The following is a 22,924-nucleotide window of genomic DNA, read 5'->3' as shown; positions in this document are numbered from 1 at the left end:
ATCCATTCTTAATTCCAACACAAACAGTTTGTAAGCATTAATAATCCTTTTGTGTGTGTGATCAAATGGTTGATGTTTATCAAGAACTGTTGTCAGACTGACTTCTTCTTGAATCCACCACCCACCTCCCCCATAACAAAAAGGAAAAGGAAAAAGAATATCACACTGGTATTTATAACAGAAATTAAAAATTTGAACAAAAACATGTTCACAAGACCATCACAGTACATTTTGCCTCAAACATTCTAAAGAACTAGAGAGATATCATTGCTTGAATCCTTCACCTAGACCCGGTGGCATCCCCAAGCTTTGGGCAAGATCACTCATCCTCTCTTTCATGGCCTGTAAAACAGGGGGTCATTTTCAGGAATAAAATGATCAACCAACAAAATGTAGAAGATCATTGAAGGAAAAAATAATATAAAATAAAAAAGGCAACGAAAGGCAAAGTGGGGAGGAAGAGTTGCAGAGGAAACCACAGCAGTACGAGATTCTTACTTGGACACTTTTTTGATGTGCATCCTTGTATGCCTCATTAATCAGAAGCGAGAGTTTCTTCACAACAAAAGACATTGCAACTCTGTTAATATGGTACACTTGTAATGGAAATTGTTTCCAATATTTGAAGTTATTAGCATCCTTTATAGTCATACTACTTGTTAACGGCAAAGGAGAGAGGCCCAAAGCACATGCCACTCCGGATACACTAATTGTTTCCAGAGACCCCCTCCTCACCCCAGCTGTACAGAGAAAAGGGTAAAATAATGTGCCTTCTTTCACATTTTTCATTTAGGGAAAGAAATGAGTTAAGCTATAGAATGTCATTGACATGCAAAGTCAACTAGACAATGAATTTGGTTTAATAGCAATAAGATTTAGGCTGTGTAAATACCAGGTTTACTTGCTCTAACAAAACTTATGATGTGCTTGAAGCAATATGGTACACTGATATAATAACCTTAGAGCATCTATAGTGAGTAAGAATCAGGTATCAAATATTACTATCACAGACTTGTGAAGATAAAAATATCAGACATGCTGCAGCCCTATGTAAAATGATAAAAATATGTCTTTATATTGAGTCAGAAAGTCAGATTATATTAGTAAAACTTAAAAGAGTACAAACAAGTCAACTCACTTCCGATCCCAATTCCATAGCAGCTTCTGTTATCTCAGTGCGTATGGGTTGTTGATTACCGGATAATGTTACCTGCAAAGAATTTTAGTTGAGAGCTTCATGGAATAAACTCAGATATGGATGGCTCAGTTTTAAGTGATTATACGATCTCACCACTCCACAAAACCTTTTCTTTCATAATTTGTAAACTGATCCTAGACATGGAGCTCATGATCTAGAAAGCAATAAGTTTAGATTGATGTTCATAAAATTTTAGTAAGAATGGCTAGAGTAGACTTTAAGCTGTATATAGATTACTACACAAGCAATTATCAGGCCAAGTTTTAGGATTCTCATAATTGTATAAACATACACGGAGTAGAATATAACTTAGCTTGATTGTTTTGTTTTTTCAACTGTGACTCATTTTGTACCTCAAGCCAGGTTTCTAGCTTCAATTATACCAAATTAAACTAAACAAACTGATTAAACTTCAGGTTTATAAAAATAAAAAATAAAAAAGCCATGCCAAGCTCAAGGACTCTCATAATTAATTAATTATATAGTGTTTAGTTAAGCTTAATCCTTGTGGTCCTTTAAACTAGGCCTCATTTTGTGCCCCAAGTCAGATTTCTAGCATCTGTTGTATAAATATGAACTTAGCCTTTTAAATAAAGTTCTACTAGAAGAAAAAGGAAATAACATACCTTGATTAGCTCGCCTTCACAGTAACCATCAAACTCTGCTCTGCAAAAATGAATCCCAATGTGCAACCAAAATTTAGATCAATTTGAGTCATTTATAATGTATAAGGAGAACATAAGAAGGTTAATACATTTTACAATGGGAAACTTACGCAGCAAGTTCTTTTTGTACTTTAACAGCTTCAACTTGGACAACCATTTGTGCTTTCTTCACAGTCTCGTATAAGTTTTGCATGTTCCCCAAAATACCTGCCTATCAGTTTAAGTAACGGTAAGGATATTGTATTTAATTATTGAAACATGTTTTGTTCTATTACATGGATAGACAGGACAACCATCTAGCAACATAGAAAGGTTCAAGGGAAAATAGAGGCATGAATAGGTGATAGGTCAAAAGCTTGCAAATAAGAAATCCATATTATGATTATTATCGCAACATGAAATTCTGTTTTACTCTAATATTCTAACTACATACCTTAGAAGAAGCATCATTGCTCTTGTCATTATTATCCTTCTTTCCTCCAAATAGTGCATAGATTCTAAGAGGTCTATGCTTGTCTACAACCTTTGTAAAACCAACTTGTGATTGCATCCAGACACCTACTTGATTTGTGTTGGGAATAGGTTTGCCTGCAGAAACAATAAAATATCAGGTGTTGAATTCCAAAACAATCCTTAGAAATGATTTTGGAATTTCCAACATTCATAATTTCATACAAAGTCAGATTTGTTTCCTTTTTTCTTGAAACAATAAAATATCAGGTGTTGAATTCCAAACCAATCCTTATAAATGATTTTGGAATTTCCAACATTCATAATTTCATACAAAGTCAATCTCAACATGAAAAGAAGATTCAAGTATTCAACATGTTCAAGAAAAAAGGAAACAAAGCTGGCGGATTCGAATGTTTCATCAGCTTTCATGTATATATATCAAGACTAACGAGGAAAAAAAAACGCACATCAAAATATCAAATTAACTTGAGTGCCTATGAATATTTGAAATTATTGTAGAATAGTAACCTAGTGGCAGCTAAATTTGTCTCGATTATGGATCAATGAAGTTTGTACAACCTCCTTTACTTTCTGATTTTCGCATTCTTACGAAAATCCTTTAGGAAATCATCCTGGACTATAAAGTTCGTTAGATGGGTGTTAAATCAATAATATTATCAGCTAATACATCCATAATTCTAGAACTACCAATGAGTTTCTTTACTCCAGAGAAACAAAACTAGTTTTTTTTCCTTTCTAACTCCAGGAGCAACAATTGTTTCCTCATAGTTAGGTAAAGTACAACAGCTCAACACCAATCCATTTAGGTAATATAAGCAATCATTTTTAAAATGTAACATCTTAAGTTTTGACAACAATCTAGATAGAAATTGTATATTTGTAACAATTGGCAATCGGCTTTTCACATACTCGAGCAAAATAACAATAGATTAAAGAAGTAAAAAGAAATTGTATATATTAGAACCGTTCAAGTTTCAACTAGACTAACATGAAAATGCTGAATTGAAGCTCACTATTTCTTAATTATTAAGCACATAGAGTCATAAAAGCTGAAATCGTTTGATGCTAAAGTAGGACACACAAACACACACCAAACGGTAAGCGACAGAACAGAAATATTACAGAATGAGAGTGAAGAGCGTTGAAGGTTTGAAATCCCAGGCGTGAGAGCACTCGTTGACGCCATCTCGACAGCCGCGCAGAGGGAGAGGAAGACGGAGGAGTGAAGAGCTTGAGCTTGAAAAGAGGATAGAGGTTTTCTGTTATTATAAGTCTGATTAAAATAAAATATCTTAAAGCATACATATTTTTCAATTTTTTTTTTCACTTTATTTGGAATTTTTCAATTGTTATAGAAATTCCTTCTTTTTTTTTTTTTTTTTTTTTTTTTTTTTTGTTGTTGTTGGAACTTGGAAGTTGGAATGATGAGAGAAACTTACCATTATATTTAAGGGTGTAAATTAGGTATTACTCGCTCAAGTGTAATAGCTTACAAATTATATAAGAGATATAAACCGAATTAGGAATACCTTGTGCGACAATCATAATAGAGAAAGAAAGCGTTGGCAAACAGAAAAATATAATTTAAGAGGGCGTTTGGTACTTTCTCATCAATTAAATTCTCGGAAAAATCTCTTCAAAAAAAAAAATTCTTGGGAAAATGTTTCCAAGGAATATATGTGATGCGAATAATTTTACTCAAAAAATTAAATTACCTGAAAAATTAATTACCATGTTTGGTTCATTTAAACTTTCTCAATAAAAACTTTAAAATCTCTAATACATCCTTACTATATAAGAGATTTTTAAAATGACAGTATGACACCAAAAATGATAAATATGTAATTGAAGATTCTCAAATCTCAATAGGCCATGAAAAAAAAAACCCCCACTCCCTTTAAATGGAATTTATTTTCTTTGATATTATGAAATGTGATTTTATTATCCACTACTAGTCAAACCAAAATTTCCTTCTTGATTTATTTTCATTAATGTTTTTCATACTTTCAAATTTTAATTTTGTATTTTTAACATGGGTTCTAATTCTTCTAAATATATAAATTTCATATACTTTTTTTTAGTAAATCTATTTACAGGGGGGAATCGTCACTTATGGGAATTGAACCCGAGTTCTCCCGAAATTCTTCCCCACAAAGAGAGCTCACTTGCCACTTGAGCTACCCCGTTGGGTTTCTAAATTTCATATACTAATACTACACTAAATATTTTTTTAAAAAAAAAAGTTGTAAATAGTTTAAACTAAACTGTATTAATTGATTCAATACACATAAAATGAGACCGGATATATATTTATGAATATTAATTTTTTTATTTAATTAATGTAAATTAATTATTGTACACCACAAACCAAAGTCTTTCGCTATAATGTTGCATTAAATGCATTCTCCCAACTCTATTTATAGGTCCCTTTGCCTTATTTTCTTAAATATTATGCAAGTAAACTATGTTTTCCAACCACTAACTACCTAGTTTACTCGTAAATAGTATTATCGTGTACTTGTTTTGTTGAACTATCAAAATTCAATTTAAAACGATTACTTAGTAATTAAAATAAACTTAATTGAAAGACAATTTATTTTTTTTAAACAAACAAATTATACTGAAATCAAATTTAAAAGTATGCATTAGACCCATGAACCAAACACTCTAAAAAAGGTCAAATTCAAAATAAAACTGCTAAAATACACAAAATAATCACACTCCTCAAATGATGAACACGAAATTATCAAGTATGATATGTTGAAACACTTCAAGTAAATAATCAAGTATCTATAATTCTGAACTATATGTTATGTCTAGTGAGGCAATCCACAATCCTGTTTTGTTATATGTAGATATACTCCACCTTGATAGTCCATTTGAGGACTTATTATTTGCTTACAAGTCTCAAGAATACTCACTCACTCACTCAAAATCTCAAAACATATTCCTTATCAATTACTTAACAAATAAGTCAGAATCACATTTCAAATAACTATACTAATATCATTTTCGTTTGTTGTTTGATACACATGAGAGATTTTTTTGTGTATAATTATAATTAAAATCACAATAAAATAATACTCAATACGTCACAATTAAACACCTAACTGCCCTGAGACATCAACGGGACATTGGTCAACTAAATGACCAACCCAAAATAGTTCTATAAACTTTACTTTGCTAGTAGTTGCAGAGTATAAATTAGTTGAAACAAATTATACGATTAACTTTTTCACCAATCTGCTTAAAATCTAATGTCTCCCACGTCTTGTAATTTATCTCATTTATTCGTCTTCAAGGCATATAAACAGTTTTAGTGTTCAAACTTAAATAAACACCTAACTACATGAGTGAGTGGGGGCACAATAGAAGTCATGAAGTCTTAAGGGTCAGTTACTGTTATTCTTAAAATAGCAGTGGGTCAAATCAATAATATTAAAACCTCAGGGGTCTACAAAGTTAAAGCCTTTTTTTTTCCTGCTTCCAACTTACAATTTTAATGCGCCAAACAAAATAGCTAGCCTGCTGGATACAGAATTACAGATCCCTCTTTCTCTAACAACCTCCTCTCTCTCTCTATAGATACATGCTGCATATATATGTGTATGAGTGTATGTAGGGGCCTAGTGAGCGACAAAATTGTTACTTTAAAAAAAAAAATAATATTAGTAACTCTGTTAGAATATAGTATTTGTGATATCTCATTTATAAGAGCATCCTTATCAGTTGGAGTTTTTTCTCCAGTTTTTTGTGAGCCCCAGCTTTCACCTCATCATCCACTATCTCATTCAATCACAAAAACTCTTCTCCACACTAGTTTGAGTTATTTCTTAGTTTTTTGTGGACCCACCATTTTATCACACTATATTTTAATTATTTCTTTATCTATTTTGTTTATAAATTTATAATTGTATTCAAAGTAATTAAACATAGGTGATGGAACATAATTATAGACAAAAATAATTAAACAGAGGTGCTGGAACTATGGAAAAGTTGAAATTAATTAATAAAAAATAAATATAATGAATATATTTAACACCAAATTATAGATTTTTTTTTTTATAAAATATAAGTTGCCAGGCAACGGCGAAAATTTTGATTTAATTAAATTGAGAGCGGCCACTCTCAATCGCCCAGCCAGGCGGTGAGACGTAATTGCGTCTCACCCCTATTTATATATATATATATATATATATATATATATATATATATATATTTACTTTTCTGACAATAATTTTGTATTTGCAGGGTGATGCTTTTGTGAATGATCTCCACTCCAGATCTGTTTTGGATCAACACATTGCATCATCACTGTTCCAATATCTCCCTTTAATCCTTTAATTCATTGATAGGAATGCTCTAAGTGTCACAGATCAAAAGTATCATCAAATTACAAGTTATTTAGCGATAAAATTGTTCCCTAAGGTTAAGGAAACCAAACTTTAAGAAACTAAACGTAACCTTTTTTCCTCGACATCTTACATGTGTGAAATGAGTGATGCAGGTACTACATAACCAAACCTTTTTTTACTCTTTTCTTGTTTCAAGTTTCCTCCTACTTCTTCCTTTCTCTGTGTTGTCCTTTTTGTCCACCATCCATAATCCCAAATCTGGGTTTAAACTTCACTGTTAAGGAATTTATTATTGGTGGACTATATAGTATCAACAACATGGTATTAATTTGATGATGTTTTGTGTTTGTTAAGATTCATACTTTTGAGTTAACTGTAACCTATATATGCATGATGATTAGGCACAACTCCACTCTTACCAACACTTCCATGGATTGTGCTTTGTGGGTCTTTAGCACTTTGGTTGGGTTCTCCCATACCAAACCATGAAATCAATAACTAACTATGTACACGTTGCGAAGTAGCTTATAATTCAATGACATCTCTATGACTCTTAAATAGGAAGTCACAAGTTCAAACTCCAATTGGAGTATCGATTCTTTGTGCTTTAACATGCTGAGAATTTTGTACAGTTGACATAAATAAGAGTTATTGAATGACTTTTACCAATCAATAATAGTAAAGATATTTTATATGGAGAAATCTATAGGCAAAATTGAAAAACTTGTGGGTTTTGAAGGCAGGTGGGCATGGTGAAGTTAGGTGTAAAAAGATGGGTGTGGTTGAGGATGTGGACATGGACTTCCTCTCCCAAACCTAAAATGTTTTTTTGTATGCATTATAAATATTCCAAGTGAAATTACCAAAATACCCCTGCAATGGAGACATGGATGGAGGTCCTGAAACTTAATTTACCCTCCTGGGAAAATCTCCACAGCCAGTCATGGTTTCCCACACAACCAAAATGGTAAGTCTTGAATCTTTGGTCACCCATTTGATGCAAGTTTGAAAAATAGAACATTGGGAAAACACCAAGAAAGGGGGGTATAACTGTAATTTCACAAGAATATAGTAATAATAATAATAATGTGGATAGACATCACCCTCATGCCATCAAAGCCTAAAAACAAGGTACTACCAAAAACTGCAACAAATCAGAAAGCACCCACTCTCTTTCTCTCTCTCTATTCTCTCTCTCATGGCTGCTTTTTCAGCATGTTGATGAGTTTTTTTCTCTCTCACTAAAAACTCTTATCTTTACCGTCCAGCCCTGTCTGCCCAAAACGGCCGAACCCCTAAAAAGCAAGAAAAACCCAATCTTTACCATGTAGCAGAGGCCAAGAATTCAAGAAGGAAGAGAAGACTGTAGAAACTGCACAAAACCCATCAAAATCAAAGAAAGAGTCCACCCCCCTCTGTAATGGCCCAGCTGGACCAAGATTTGTGTGAGAAGAAAGAAAGAAAAACAAAAAAGAAACCATGGGGAATCAAGAGAGAGAAAGAGAGAGAGAGAGGTGTCTTCAAATGTCCTCCAACCAAACCCACCTCATAGACCTCAAAACCAAAAATTTTGTTGGGGGGGAGAGAGTGAGAAACAAGAGATGTTGCCACAAATACCCTTCTGCTGCTACAAGGGAAAAATTCCCCCCATCTTCATCATCATCATCATCATCCATCACCCCCCACCTTTGCAGCCTCTTCCAAAACAACAATCAATGTTTTATATTCTTAAATATTTTCACACCCGATATATGTGGGCTTTTTGGGCTTTGTCTTGGTCAGAGCTTTCTTTCTTTCTTTCACAGAGAAAACAGGAAAGCTCTAAAGAACCTTCTCACCACCTCCTCCTCACACCTTCCCTCCCTTATCTCTCTGTCTTTTCCTTTCTTTCTCCATACCCTCATTATTTCTCTCCTCTACGCCTCTCTTTTCTTTTTTATCCTTTTCTCCTCCTTCTCTCTACCCCCTCTTTTTTCTCTCTCTCTCTATCTCCCTCTCTCTTGATTCTCTCGCGATCTGATGTCTAAGAAGATGAAAAGGGCTTCCATGGAATCGCCCAGTTTTGGTGGGTATGAGGATGCCAAGGCCAGGATGAAGCACCAGGCTCTCTTCCAGGACTTTCAAGAACTGCAAAGGGTTGGTTTCTTGTTGATCTCTCTTTTTCAAGATCTGTGTTTTTTTAGGGCTTCTCTTTGATTCTTGATTTGATTTTCGCTTTGGGTTTCTTGTTGTTATTATCTTGTGGTTGATATGAAAACTGTTTAGGTTTAGGTCACTGATTGGGTGTTTTGTTATTTGATTTTGAAGTTTATCTGGTGAAATCAAAGTCCTTGTGTTCCTTTAATGCATAGTTTTGTTCTGCTTTGTTATAGTTTAATTTTGTTTATGAGAATTTCTGTGTACTTTCACCCTTGCCAGTATTAGTGTCTGGGATTAAACATACCCTATGTTTGTCTTTGATTTGAATCTGGAATTGCAAACCAGACAATCTGGGATTAAACATCTTGAACCCCTCTTGGTGTTTGTGTTTTTTTTCGTTGTTTGTGTTTACTTGAGCCATATAGCACAAAAGTTCTTTTCAGTATTACCAAAAAAATATAGCATTTAGGTTGTTTTACTTCAGAATTTAACATTGATAGGTTTATTTCTAGTATTTGTGGCTCCAAAGTGGCAGTGGTTATATGATGTGTTTTGGATGCTATATAAGATGTTTTTAATGATGTGTTGTCTTGCTCTATATATTCAATGGAAAGTCTATAAAAATGGTTTTAGGAGAATTGGTGCAGTTGTGAATGCTTTGAGTTGTGTAGGTCTCAGTTAATTTACTTGTTTTTGTGGTGTTCAATAGGAAACAAATGGCATCAAAGACAAGTTGGAGGATGCGAAAAAGCGGAAGATGATATTACTTGCTGAAGTTCGGTATGCTGTTTACATATATTTCATGTTTCCGCTATGATGTTGAATGAAAATTTGGTTGAAGCAATCATGTATTTTTGGTATTCTATATCTGTTTATTGACTTGTTCCAGTGTTTAGTTATAGAAGTTATCTCGAGGGTTCAATCTGTTTCATAGATTGTGTCGTTTGTGTTTATGTTTGAAAAACGTGGTGCAGCTGTGTAATGGCGGTTTTACTTTGCAGCTTCTTACGTCGGAGGCACAAATACCTCTTGCAAGCGAAGTCTATGGAGAGCCAGCAAGAGCACAAGCTAGCACAACATCCAAACTTAGAAATCTATCCTAAAACCGGGGCGAAGGGCACGAGGCCAAACAAGAAGGATGCTGCCCCGCGCAAGTTGCCACCGCTACCTGGCCCGAAACAGAAGGGAAGAATGTTGAAGGAAACTGCTCCTCAAGATGTATTTCCACCTCCCACCGGTGCGAAGCATAAGCGGCAAAAGACACACAACGGGACGGAAGCTGTTATGCGTTTGAGTTCCGTTTCTGATGCTAATCACCATTCCAGGGGTTATAGCGGGAAGGATGCGGGCTTTGAGAAGCCTAAACAAGCTATTGATTTGAACCAAAACGAAAGATTGTTTGGCGGAAACAGTGCTGTTATGATGGGCTGCACAACCCCACTGTTCGATTTAAACGAGAGTAGTCATTGCGGGAAAGAAGTCTCGCCACCATCTCGAGCTCCCGCGTTTGATTTGAACGTGATCTCGGTAAATGACTCGAGACCGAATTGAAATCTTAACTTCCTCGTCTTCACATTATACTCCACTCCCTAACATATTTTCTCAACGACTTCACTTACAGACCGAGGAAGAATCGAGGTGGAACATTGATCCAACGTTACCAGAGGAGCTCGAAAAAAGCATGACAAGAGGCCTAAACGAAGACCAACACAACGACTTGAGGATATCCCTATGTAGAAATGCCGGGGAAGGCTCGTCTCGAGCTAGGAAGCCGAAAATATCATGGCAAGACCCCGTTGCCCTCCGCGTTTGATCCTCTATCCTTCAACTGCCATAACATGAATCGTGCTAGAAAAGCTCTTCCTCGGGCCCTCCCTCGCGTACAGTCCCGCGTTTTCCATCAGAAAGGACAAGTAGAGAGATATATATATTATGATATGATATGATGTTTGGTATATGCAATATCTTGATTATTGGTAGAAACAGATACACTATAGTTTCTGCTTTAGATTAAATGGAAATATTAATTTTTTTTTCCTACTTGTCTCTTTTGGCAATCTTCTTATTGTTAATGGGAATCCAATTGAAGTTGATGCCTTTTTCTTCCATGACTCATTCTTGAAGAAGAGTGAGTGGCATAGATTCCGGATCTGATTGGAGTTTTCTATGTTGTCCTGTCTTTTCTTGTGGCTCAAACCTGGCCCACCTAGCTCACCTCTGCCACAACATACTCCCAAAATATAATCGTATACAAGCAGTTTAGATAACTTATATATGTTGAGGCATGTTTTACTAGGCTAATGTTCCAGGGAGATGGTGGTGAAACTGTGAGACACAACATGGATGCAAATAGTCTGTGAGACATAACATGGATGCAAATAGTTTGTGAGACATAACATGGATCATGGATGCAAATAGTCTGTGACTTTACTACTGTTGTTGAATCAATAATAACAAACTCTCATATGGTATTAGATTGCGATAGGATTTCTCTCTCTATCCATGGCCACTCCTACTTCTGAGGGCACGTTACCACCACCACCATACCTCCCCCGACTGTCGCCCCGAACCACCTCCTCAGCCCATCATTTCGTGTTGATCAAACTGACAACACGGAATTACCTTATTTTGGCGCACGCAAATCATCCCTTTATTGCGTGGCCAGGGTCTCATCAGCTTCGTCAATGGAGATACGCCGTGCCCACCGCGAGTTCTCGCTGCAACCGCCACCGCCACTAACAGCACGTCTAACGAGGCGATTTCCACAACCGATAATCTGACACACTTGCTCTGGATACAACAAGACCAGTCCATACTCTCCCTATTAATCTCCTCGCTCTCTGAGGAGGTTATGTACTTAGCTGTAGGTCGCTCCACAACCCGGAAGGTCTGGCTTTCCATCGGGGCTTGGCTTGTGTGTGTTAGATATATTAGGTGTGTGTGTGGTTCTGGTTTAGTCTTACCTATTGTTAGCCTTGTATAGGACTTTACTACTACTGTATTATTGTAATCCTTAGAGTGTCAGTTGAATCAATAACAATAAACTCTCATTGTGTGCACTCATGTTGGACAAATTGCACACACTCTAGTGTGCATTTCTGTAGTAAAGATAGTCTCATTTGATTATTTATCCGTTTTACTGATTAAATCTTGTGATAAAAGGTAGAATTTGCTTAGTTGAATAGAATTGTGTCATGTTCTTGAATCCACTCCTAGAGAATTGCAACTAGGGAGGGTTGTAAAGCTTGATTGTGTCATGTTCTTGAATCCACTCCTAGAGAATTGCAACTAGGGAGGGTTGTAAAGCTTGACCTAGGTGACCGCTTAGGCACAAACGGAAGAGGCAATAATTGTCATTTTAGTCGACTAGCCAATTAGTCAAGTTTGGTGTTTTTTTAAAAAAAGGTTAGTTACTCAAAACAACGTTGTTTTGAACGAAAAATCTTATAATTAGCCGTTGAGAACAAATATGACAGGTAAATAGAAAGGAAATTTCTTCATCCTCCATACAAGATATGAAGAATTAAGTTAACTAACAAAGGACTCCAAACTTCCAAAGGTTTCAGAAGTCTGAACAAGAAAAGGTAGAAATCTATTCCATAATACAGTACTACACAGCTTGCACAGAAGCTGTCATAGGGGTTTTTTTTTTTTTGCCAAACAATGAATGATTTGCCCCACAACATTTTCATGAATCCTAGGACCAATGAGGTTTAAGGATGTTTGTAGCATGAAAACTCCCAGGTTGGTCCCCGAATGCTCATCGCCTTCTAGTCGACTGCATCAACAGCCTGAATGGCTGACCCGCCGCTACGTGCTTCTGGTCCCCTTTGTGTTATAATCGCCATTTCAGTGGCGATGTCCAGCCAAGTAACAGCGGCTGCAGTGCTGTCGCATTTCATCTCCTGGGGTGGGGAAGAATGTTCCTTTGACATCATGTGGCTGTGGCCTTTCATCACATCTTCAGACGAGGTGCCTATCTTATGGCGGTTCTTTTTGGTCCCTTTTGCATCATCGTCATTCAGCTTTTCAGTTGTGGTGTCCTCCACTTGAGTTGGCGTTGCAGCTGTGCCTTCACCTTTCATCCCCTGAAGCCGGGCCAAATGCTTCTTCCCGATATTGTGGTCCTCCATAACTTTCTTAGAGAACGCGCCTATCTTGCAGTGCTCGCACCAGAACTTATACTTCTTCCTCTTTTTAGCATTAGTCTTTCGTTTGTTTTGAACCATCGCAGCGTTTTTCTCCTTAGAGTCATCAACAGCACGATCAATCTGCAGCGATGGTGCCTCGTTGCCATTTGGACATCCCTTCATTGCTACTACACCCGATAAACTTTCCTTGGACTTTACATCATCAGCCATTTCAGCAAGCACAGCGGGTTTAGGTTTCTTTGGAAAAAGGCCGATACTGAAGTTCTTCCCACTCCGCTGTGCTTTTAAACCAGCCTCCTTCGACTTGTGTTTCTTTCCTCTGAGGTGCTCGTTTAGCCCGTCCTTGCTTGTGGCGCTAACCTGACAAAGCGCACAACTCCACTCCTCTTTCACTTTCTTCTTCGGGACGCCTGTTGGCTGCTCACTGCTAATCGCTACTTCTGGTGGCGTTTCCATTTTTCTCTTCACTCCAGAGACTCCATCGGGCTTAGCCTGCAATAAAGTACTCAAAAATAGTCCATAACAAAGACAATATATCACATTGTAACCTTCTGATGGATAGTGAAGGACCATAATACTTTATCCACAGCTTTAGACAACCTAAATATATAAATCAATCAAAGAAATGATAAGGTCAAGCCGACATGTTTTAATGAGCCTACTAGAACAAAAGTTAGCCGGAATGAACCTGGTGCCCCCGCATAGGGTGATCTATTGCAGGTGAACCCACGGTGAAAATCAAAAAGCTTGAGGGCCAATGCAGGCATTAACTCAGATAATTCTCTTCCAAGATATACCGAGGCAATGCCTAGGATGATGGCATGGCATCACAGCATCAAAGAAACGGCAATCTATAGAAGTAGTTATTTGAGTCCATAACCACTAGGCCATTCCCAAGCCGACCTTTCAAGTTTCACCAGTGGGTTTGCAAGTAATAGCTCTGCCATGTGCAAGGGCATCAGGCCCATTACATTATCAAATATCGATGGATCCACTATCAAGCCAATTGTTATACCATGGACCAAGGTTCATATTGAACCCTGATTCAAAAATTATATGTCCGCAGTTAACACATTCTGTACCTGCAATTAACAATTCTATATTGTAAACAAATTGAAGGCACATAACATGGTAATTATAGGCACATAACATGATAACTACAGAATATGTTATGAGTTTGCAGTTAACATATTCTCTCACCTGCAATTAACAGTTTATGTATTTGTAGTTCTCATGTTATGTGTCTGTAATTACCATATGATGTGCTTTCAATTTGTTTACAAGTACAGAAACGGTTAACTAATACAGATTGTGTCAACTGCATGTCTGCAAGTACTTGGACCAGGGTCCACAATGCAAGGTAAACCCTGTTTCATGGTATAATTTGCACTATCAAGCAGTGCATGCCTAGACAGAACCTAAAGGGCCTTCTCCCTATAGCTGCAAATGATGAAATGAATTAATAGCTATAACACGAATATGGAAAGGTATACTCTATCCAGATTCAATTCAGAAAAGAGATACACAAGGAGAAAAAATGAAGACAAGTATACAATATGGATAAATCATAGAAACTTCATCAATGCCAAAGTTCAAATATAGACAGACAATAGATTCAAATACTCAGAGAAGAATGCACACTAACCTTAAAAACGATCCTCTCTTTCTCTTTGCCAAGCTCAGGTGCAGGTTTCACCTCTGAAATATTTGGCTCCAAACTCTGAAACTCAGAGTGAGGTTTCAACTCAAATAATCTTGGTTCCACACTCTGTTGCCTAAAAGGCACCTCTGAAGTCCATGGCTCGATACTCCACTCGCGAAGTGGCACCACTTGGGACCTCCCGTTTTCTCCTCGAGCAGCCACTCCAGTACTAGAGATCCCCACTCCCAACCTCTCCTCAATCAGTCTCACAATTCTTTCCTCAAGTGACCTCTCGTTAGGCAGTTGCCCTCTTAGCATAGCAGCTTCCCGCTCCCTCATAAGCTCCATCCTTACCTCTGCTTCGAGAATCCTTCTTCGAGCAATCTCTTGTGCAAGAATCTCCTCCCTAATTCTCTCCTTCTCAATCTGTCTCCTGATAGTTCCCCGCAGATCCATTTGGTTTTGAAAGTACCGACGAGAATGTCCAAAATCTGGATCCAAATAACCAACTGAAACTAGCAACAAAAAGAAAAGGAAACTGACCCTTCACATAGAAAAAAAGTTTCATACAAAAAGGGGAAAATTGCTGATTTTGGAAAAGCGATCCCTCAATTGTTTAGCGAGTTGCTGGATGAGGGTTTCTTGGGGTCCTTTTTGAAGTTTCTCAGTTCCTCCCTCAATCGCCCTCCAACATTTCCCTCCCGTAAATTAGTGTATTTTCTTCTCAAAAGCACTGATTTTCAGAACACATCTGAAACCTAAGTTGATTGGCATTACCAGATGCACTAAATCGTGTTACAAGCTGTCTATAGGAGGTTGTACGCTGGGTTTAGAAGTTTGTACTGGAGGCGTTTAATTGTTATCTTTCAAACGCTGCAACACGTGGACTGAAGCAAGTGGTCAATGCCATAAGTGAATTCGTCACAATGTCGATGAATTTAAACTTTTGCCAACTGGAAATTCGCTATTAACATGAACGCAACTTAGGGTAAATTCAATGTATTTTGACTGTATTTTCATAATTTAAATAGCTCATTGGAAAAAAGCTAGAAGTTTGAGACTAAAAATTCTAGCTTTTTCTCACTACTCTCTCTATATTCCTCTTTCAAATACTCTCCCTTTCTGCCTTCTCCCTCCCTCAACTTCCTACATCACCCAACTCAGTTCACTCAACCAAACTCACCTTAAACTAACAAATTGACACCACACTAAACAATTGAGAGATCACATTTCAAAAAATTAAAACCTAGGCCCTATGTTGCATAACATATAACAATTGAGGAACCAAAAATGCAAACTTTCCTACAGAAAAAGCATGCTCTTGGTTCAATTAAAACCACATCACACCCTACAATTGAGAGATCACATTTCACAATTCTTGCATTTCTTTCAACCCATCCCCACCCTCAATCCCTATCCCCCAACAAAAAGATCAAGTCTTTTATGTGATATACATTTGATTGCAGAATAAACCCAAGAAATTTCCAAAAACAATAACAAAAACAGCTCAAATTAACCCCAAAAAAGGAGGGGAAAAAAAAAACTAAACTCACATAACCACATTCATCATTTATACACAAATCTGAGTTCATACAAGTACAGACATATTCCTTAGGATTTTCCCTCCCATTTCAGACCAAAACTTAAACAAAAGAATCAGAGGGATTAAGGAAACCTGAAATGGGTTGCTCGGCGCAGTAACTGAGGGCTGGCACATGCCGCGAAAGTGGTCGATCGTGTGCTCGATAGTTGTACTTCATTGCAGGTTTATACGTATATGCGGGCAGATACACACAAGATATGGAAGTATATTTAGAGAGAGAGAGAATTACATCACAGTCTACAGATAAAGATTTTTTGCTTTATTAGGGTTTCGAAAGGTTCAAAAAAGGAGTGTACTTGGCGAGTTGGCGAGGCAACTCCGAACCAAATTTAGTATCAGTGATTCAGTTCCACTCGGGACTGTCCAGAATTATGTTTTTCTTTTTTAAATTTATTTTTTGAAATAAGGGTCAAATTAATTGTCCAATTACAATTTACACATCAAACTTCAATAGAGTCATTGAAATCAAAACAATTATAATTAAATTTCCGAACAATGTAAAATCATACAATTCGATTTAAAATAATGTGTTGACTTGGTAATATGCTAATGTGGCGATTACCGAATTTAAATTTTCTTTTTTAAAATTTTTTTAAATAAAATTAGTATAGAAAAAAACAGTGAGAAGGTGAGATGCACAAATTTTACTGTGGACCGCGATCCACAATGGATTGTGGTTCATGCATCAAAACGACGTCGTTTTGATTAATGAAAAGAAACGGCTGAAACGGCTATGTTCCGCGTTGTTAACTCTCTGTGTATAATATATTCAGTTTCATTTTATATACACTGCAATTCCCTTTCGATACAACTACAGTTCATTTTAGATATAACTACAGTTTCGTTGACATTATACACTCAAATATGTGAAATTGTTATTCAGTTTCCTTTCAACACAACTACAATTTCTTTTATAATACATTGCAGTTTTCTTTCAACACAACTACAATATCATTTCGATATAACTATAGTTTCATTGGACAATATACACTTAAATATGTGAAATTGTAATTCAGTTTTATTTTATATATACTGCACTTTCCTTTCAGCATAACTACAGTTTCATTTGATAATATAAAAACAAATGTGATGTTGTATCTTTTAAGATGAACCGCAGTTGTATTTACGGAGCTCCGTTAAGACATGACGGACTGACAGTATCCGTTTATTTACTTTTAATGAAACATCGGCGCTTTGGAACCTTGCTCCACAATGTATTGTAAATCATGGTCCACCGTATAATGACTGGGCGAGCGGAGGTTGCCTTCTCACCCTTCTCTGTTGATTTGATGATGCCGGCAAACAGGGGTGGTTTTTTTTTTTTTATTTTTTTTTTTAAATAATAATAATTATTTATTAAAATTTCTTAAAATAAAATTTTAAAAAATATTTTTAAATTCGGTAACTGTCACGTTAACATATTACTATGTCAACGAGTTATTTTAAGTTGAATTGCATGATTTTGCATTGTTCGGAAACTTAATTGTAATTTTTTGAGTTCGATGACCTAATTGTAATTTGTTGTGTAACACCTGCAAATTTTATTAATAATATTTTTTCTTAAAAAAAAAATATTTTCGTTAATATTATTTTGAAACTCCTACCTTCAACATTTATTATGCTATTATTAAAATTATTTTATCAAATTATGTGACCTAAAATTTTTTTGGCAAATACTATTATATGGATAAAGTTGGTGTGGTATGGGTCCATCTAGAAGACAAAACGAAATGGTAGAGAGCAAATTAAGGAGGCTGGTGAATTGGAATCAAGCTAGAATTTTTTATTTTTATTTTTATTTTTTATTTATTTATTTATTTTTGTGTGTGGAGGAATTGAAGAAGATAAATTATGCTTGGCTTGGAAAGTGGAGTTCACGTGTGTTGTGGCTTGGCTTTCATGTTTATTCCTTTGGTGAGCAGCAGGGTTCTAGCTAGCATGTATTCTTTGTTTAGTCTACAAATAATGGAGTCTTAGCAATTCTTAGGAATTTTATATTTAGGTATTTTTGGAGTGTTTTGATCTCTTTTGAAAGTGATATATCAGCCTATTTAAAGGCTAAACAGTAGGAGAAGAAAAAGAGATGAATGAATCAGAAAAATATGAGAGTAGGGTGGAGGAGTAGTAGAAACGAAGAAGTAAGCAAGTGTTTTGAGATTTTGACTCTTAGGTAAGGCCCGGTTTATGTTCATCACTTTCACTATATTCTAACTTGATGCTCACTGTATTTTGATGAATTATTATGTGTTTTACAAAATTATTATATCTTGAAAAATTTTACTATTTAATTGGTTTTGGTTTAAACATTGTGTTTTAGTGGAATTGTGGATTTTTAGTGTGTATATTTAAATCCCTGAGCATTATGGTATTTTTCCAAAACATATATGTGTATGTCTATGGTGTACAAAATTGTTTTTCTAAAAAAATTGGTGAATATTGGTGGTTATTGATTTTATATTGGAGATTATGTTGATTTTGGAAAATATAAATAGACTTTATATATATATATATCCGAATAATATTTTTGGTCTGGGAGGATGGGTACCTTGGATGGTATATACTGGTGTTGGTCGGGTTAATTCATTTCCACCGATTGGTTTATCATTATTATGTACTGGTGTGGGTTGGGTTAATTAATTTCCATTGATTGATGTATTATTATTCTGTATCATTGTGGGCCGAGTTAATTAATTACCACCATTGGTATTGGTTTAGTTTTGGTGTCTACTTTACGTACCGGTGTGGGCCAAGTAGTTAATCCCACAGATTCTTCGGGCTATTCTACTCATTGGGGGTGCGTCTCAATTGGGAGTATATATGCATACTTAAGGAATTAGACTCGGGCCAATTGAGGTGCGTCCAGTTGGCTTTGGTTTGAGTAATGGCTTCCTATTGGTATTATCTATTTTTGTTGTGTTTTTCCTAACAGTATCGTGCATATGTGCATAACTACTATTGGTGCGGCTACAACTTTAATCTATACTTTTTTTAATTTGTTGTTATAGTATGAGTTGATTACCTAACTATATATTCAAGATCCTATATTGGTTTGTTGACTATATATACTTACAAGTTACAACCACCTGCAGATTAAACCTCCTTGAATTGAATCTCACAGAATTTAATTTGGCTAAGATAACCAAACTATCCCTATTTCTTGAATTGATTACTTATCTATCTGCAGATTCTTCAATGTTGTGGTGCTGTGCAATATAATCACCAAACCATCTAGTTAAGTGGCATTAGAGATCAGAACACAAATTAAACCTAAAAGAATATAATGGCTTCAAGGGGTGCCCTCTTCGTGGAGATCTTGCTTGCTGTCTTTCTGCCACCTTTGGGAGTTTTCTTCAGACATGGCTGCTGCAGTGTATGATACCATATATACTCCATATATCTCTCATCAAACCTCTTTGGTTCCTTGTGTTTTCCTTTATCTCTTTTGTTTGGATCTAATATTAAGGATGGCAATAAGGTGTAGTGGAACAAGAGCGGGAATGAGATGAGGCAAGGCGGGACGGGAAATATACTCCCCTCCTTGTCCCTGCCACCCCATTCGGCGGTTCTGGTCTCCATCACCATTCTAGCCGGAGAATCTATAATTTTATTCATTTTTCTCTCCCTAAAGAATTTTTAGGGAAGTGAAATTCCCCCTTGATCAACCCTATAGGGAAGTGAAAGCCCTAGCCATGGCCGACTCCTCTCATTCCTCTTCTTCCGACCTTTCTCCACTGGATTCTTTTCCATCCGACTTTTATCGCCTTGTTCCACCCGAGATTTCTCCAACCCACTATCCTCCACCCGACCCCTCCGTTCTGGAATTTATAGAATTTTCAGAGAACTATCTGGCGAGTTTACCTTTGGAGTGGCCATCGGAACCAAAACTCTGTCCCTTGCCTTGTAGCCAATATAAAACATCAATTGACATCATTAGAGAGGAAAAACCTTGAAGAGTACAAAATTATTATTGATATATGTAAATTGGCTCTTGAACAGTATGAGTCAGAAGAATTGTATGATTTTGAGAGCGTGCCTGAGGGTGAGGAGGTGCCGGCTGTGGGATGTATGCAGTATACTCTCAAGTTTCGAGCTATGAAGGTGGATGGTCCTGTAGAAGTGTTTGAAGTTACTGGCCAGCTTATGGGAGGGGATCTGATCATAAAAGAATGTACCCCGAAATAGGGTGTTTTTCCTTGTTGGGTTTTCCTTCTGGACTTGACTTGGGAATTTCTACTTAATTTGCACCTACTGCCTCGGGGATGTTTTTCAAATAATATGTATTGCACTAATTTCTGTAGTTTCAATAATGTAGTTTGGACCCCTATTGCTATTATATCAATTATGGCTTGTCTTAAAACTATAGCAAGGAATCCACACTCGTATCCATCAGGTCACGAGTTTGAATTCTTGCTCTCTTTGTGTTTGTGCCTGATAGCTATGCATAACAGCCAGTATAATTTTCAAATGTTTTTTTTTTAAAATTAAATATTAAAAAAGTGCTTTTTGTAGTAGTGCTACAATATTTAAGCACTTAATCCTTCACAATTTCAGCTATATATGTAGAGAAAGAGAAAGTGTGGAGGGTATTCATGTTCCTTTTCCTATCCCCATCCCATTTCCCATTACCCGTTGGGAAATGGTATACAATTCCCCGTCATTGTTGAAGGGCAGATTGGAGATTCCTGCAGAATTAGAGAGAAATCGTTATTCCTATCCATTATATGTAAACTAGATTCGATTTAAAATTCATGTACCTAGGATGGGATGAGGCGGGGACGGCTATTCTGGTTCTCGTTCTCATCCCTATTTCATTCTTTGATGGGGGAATAAAAACAACTCTCATCCCATTTAAAGTGAGAATGTAGGAATCACGAATCCCACGAGATTAGAGAGGTATTATTGTCATTCTTATTGAATATACAACATACATGTGATGGTAGAATTATTAATTGTCACTAATCTTGTTTTACTGTTTTTCTGTAATTTTGCAGTGTGAATTCTTGATATGCTTGTTACTAACCTTATTAGGTTATATCCCTTGAATAATCTATGCTGTTTATGCTATTGTGGTTCGTCAAGGACATGATATTGATGATGGGTGGCGTCCTCTGCATGTATGAATTTAGGTTGATTTAAGGATAATTTTTTTACTTCCTTAGAATAATGTAATGTATTAGCTAGTGTGTTGGTAATCTAAAGCTAATTTTGAGTGAGTAGAAAGCATATTCATGCGTAATAGTTCACAAATTACACGACGGGTTCAACTAAATTTAGGTACGAAAATTAGGATTGATCTATCCACTTAGACACTTCTTTTGGGCAACAAAAACTAGTTTTGTTATGCATTAATCTGAATATTATTGTTTACTCCAATCATGTTATGAAATACGAATAAATGTTTTAGTTGAGGTTGAGCGCATTTATGAGAACATTGAGAGTGAAGCGGTTGTAGTGATAGATTTAGTGGAGCCATTGCGGTGAAACTAGACTAATTTAATTACACTAATCTCACAACTTATATATGATTATTTGTTTCATTACATTTATTCGTTTCGAAATGTACCATACTTCAAATTCTAAAAACAAAGGCTTAGTAAGATCGTATGATTGAAACGATAGATTAATCTAACTATACTAGCTATTAATGTCACTTCAACTTGTGAATTCAGTTTTCATGTGTTATATCAATTTCACCATTTGTTCTTAAAAAAAAAATCAATTTCACCATTTAAAATTACCCTTAAATATTTTGATTCATGTCATTGTCTTGGGGTTTAGACTATCTTTTGGGCCATGCGTTGCTTTTGTCATCTTGTCGTTAACCTAATGGCTTTAATTGTGTATCTATTTGGTACAACTTCGCTATCTTAGATGAGCTTTTCATGATAATTTATTAGACTTGGCCCGACAAGTGAGATATTGACATAGTAATAGTAATAGTAGTAATAATAATAATAAGAGTTAATTACCTATTTGGTCCCTCGATTATTGGGATTTCACCACTTTGGTCCTCGACAATTTTTCTTGCCCAATTAAGTCATCGACTTTGAAAAAATTAACCAATTTGGTCCTCCGTTTATTTTACCATTTGATATCCGTTAAAAATCGGGACCAAATTGGTCATTTTCACTATAGTCAAGGGACCATTTCAGTCAAAATTAATTACCGAAATCTTGACTATAGCGAAATTACCAATTTGGTCCTGATTTAACGGCTGTTTAACACCAAAATAAACGGAGGACCAAATTGGTTAATTTTTTCAAAGTCGAGGACTTAATTGAGCAGGAAAAATTGTCGAGGACCAAAGTGGTGAAATCCCAATAGTCGAGGGACCAAATCGGTAATTAACTCTAATAATAATTAAGCTTTTGGAGAAGTTAATTAGCTCGTCCAAATATACTGACTCAACTATGACAAAAGTAAGAGCTATTGTCAAGGCCATGGAGTGGGCGTGGAAAAGAGACATTCGGGATCTCAAAATCTAGTTTGACGCTATGAAAGTTATCCGATGAATTCATGAGAAAGTTGAACTCCGAGGTGCAGCGCGTGAGGTTGTTCATGATGCTATCCGGTTTTACAAAGACCGGAAGATCTCCCTTCGAGCTATCCTCCGAGAACAAAACAGAAGCGCGGACGCCCTTGTCATGTTAGGCACCACTCAGACGGCGGTTGAAAGGTGTTTACATCCTGCCTACCG

General features: G+C 36.2%; 3 protein-coding genes and 1 long non-coding RNA gene across 7 annotated transcripts; 2 read left to right on the top strand and 2 right to left on the bottom strand.

Annotated features, from left to right (window-relative positions):
- Positions 1 to 12: 12 nt before the first annotated feature.
- On the bottom strand, positions 13 to 3,608 carry LOC116025341 (nucleoid-associated protein At2g24020, chloroplastic-like). The gene is made up of 7 exons (XM_031266544.1): positions 3,460 to 3,608; positions 2,297 to 2,451; positions 1,974 to 2,074; positions 1,825 to 1,864; positions 1,139 to 1,210; positions 499 to 555; positions 13 to 342 (listed from the first exon to the last, which is right to left on the bottom strand). The coding sequence occupies exons 1-7, from the start codon at positions 3,521 to 3,523 to the stop codon at positions 265 to 267; spliced, it is 567 nt and encodes a 188-aa protein (XP_031122404.1). The 5' UTR covers positions 3,524 to 3,608; the 3' UTR covers positions 13 to 264.
- Positions 3,609 to 7,846: 4,238 nt separating this feature from the next.
- LOC116025600 lies at positions 7,847 to 10,871 on the top strand. Of its 2 annotated transcripts, none has more exons than XM_031266873.1 (4): positions 7,847 to 8,828; positions 9,541 to 9,611; positions 9,806 to 10,358; positions 10,453 to 10,871. In XM_031266873.1, exons 1-4 carry the CDS (start codon positions 8,712 to 8,714, stop codon positions 10,642 to 10,644), a joined length of 933 nt encoding a protein of 310 aa, XP_031122733.1. In that variant the 5' UTR covers positions 7,847 to 8,711; the 3' UTR covers positions 10,645 to 10,871. The 2 variants fall into 2 exon arrangements, with proteins under 2 accessions (XP_031122733.1, XP_031122734.1); XM_031266874.1 differs by having other exon boundaries at positions 7,851 to 8,828; positions 9,833 to 10,358.
- A 1,410-nt stretch (positions 10,872 to 12,281) lies between these two features.
- Positions 12,282 to 16,547, bottom strand: LOC116025800. 3 transcript variants are annotated; one of them, XM_031267144.1, is made up of 3 exons: positions 16,300 to 16,547; positions 14,628 to 15,139; positions 12,282 to 13,474 (listed from the first exon to the last, which is right to left on the bottom strand). In XM_031267144.1, exons 1-3 carry the CDS (start codon positions 16,382 to 16,384, stop codon positions 12,602 to 12,604), a joined length of 1,470 nt encoding a protein of 489 aa, XP_031123004.1. In that variant the 5' UTR covers positions 16,385 to 16,547; the 3' UTR covers positions 12,282 to 12,601. The 3 variants fall into 3 exon arrangements, with proteins under 3 accessions (XP_031123004.1, XP_031123005.1, XP_031123007.1); XM_031267145.1 differs by having other exon boundaries at positions 14,628 to 15,133; XM_031267147.1 differs by having other exon boundaries at positions 14,628 to 15,115; positions 16,300 to 16,545.
- A 1,491-nt stretch (positions 16,548 to 18,038) lies between these two features.
- On the top strand, positions 18,039 to 20,584 carry LOC116024997. The gene is made up of 3 exons (XR_004099560.1): positions 18,039 to 18,397; positions 18,943 to 19,080; positions 19,412 to 20,584. It is a non-coding gene; the product is annotated as an uncharacterized LOC116024997 (long non-coding RNA).
- Positions 20,585 to 22,924: the final 2,340 nt, after the last annotated feature.

This window comes from Ipomoea triloba, chromosome 7 (genome assembly GCF_003576645.1).
Source record: "Ipomoea triloba cultivar NCNSP0323 chromosome 7, ASM357664v1".
Classification (NCBI taxonomy): domain Eukaryota; kingdom Viridiplantae; phylum Streptophyta; class Magnoliopsida; order Solanales; family Convolvulaceae; genus Ipomoea; species Ipomoea triloba.
This window is presented reverse-complemented; position numbering and strand designations above follow the sequence as displayed.

Excerpts from the sequence above, each read along its gene's own strand:
- LOC116025800 (XM_031267144.1), bottom strand. The coding sequence starts at position 16,384 with ATGAAGTACAACTATCGAGCACACGATCGACCACTTTCGCGGCATGTG. Across the intron at positions 15,140-16,299 it reads CGCCGAGCAACCCATTTCAG|TTTCAGTTGGTTATTTGGAT; the intron begins GTTTCCTTAATC and ends TTTTGTTGCTAG. Across the intron at positions 13,475-14,627 it reads AAGAGAGGATCGTTTTTAAG|GCTAAGCCCGATGGAGTCTC; the intron begins GTTAGTGTGCAT and ends ACTTTATTGCAG.
- LOC116025600 (XM_031266873.1), top strand. The coding sequence starts at position 8,712 with ATGTCTAAGAAGATGAAAAGGGCTTCCATGGAATCGCCCAGTTTTGGT. Across the intron at positions 8,829-9,540 it reads ACTTTCAAGAACTGCAAAGG|GAAACAAATGGCATCAAAGA; the intron begins GTTGGTTTCTTG and ends GGTGTTCAATAG. Across the intron at positions 10,359-10,452 it reads TTGATTTGAACGTGATCTCG|ACCGAGGAAGAATCGAGGTG; the intron begins GTAAATGACTCG and ends CTTCACTTACAG.
- LOC116025341 (XM_031266544.1), bottom strand. The coding sequence starts at position 3,523 with ATGGCGTCAACGAGTGCTCTCACGCCTGGGATTTCAAACCTTCAACGC. Across the intron at positions 2,075-2,296 it reads GCAATGATGCTTCTTCTAAG|GCAGGTATTTTGGGGAACAT; the intron begins GTATGTAGTTAG and ends TTAAACTGATAG. Across the intron at positions 343-498 it reads CACATCAAAAAAGTGTCCAA|GCCATGAAAGAGAGGATGAG; the intron begins GTAAGAATCTCG and ends CCTGTTTTACAG.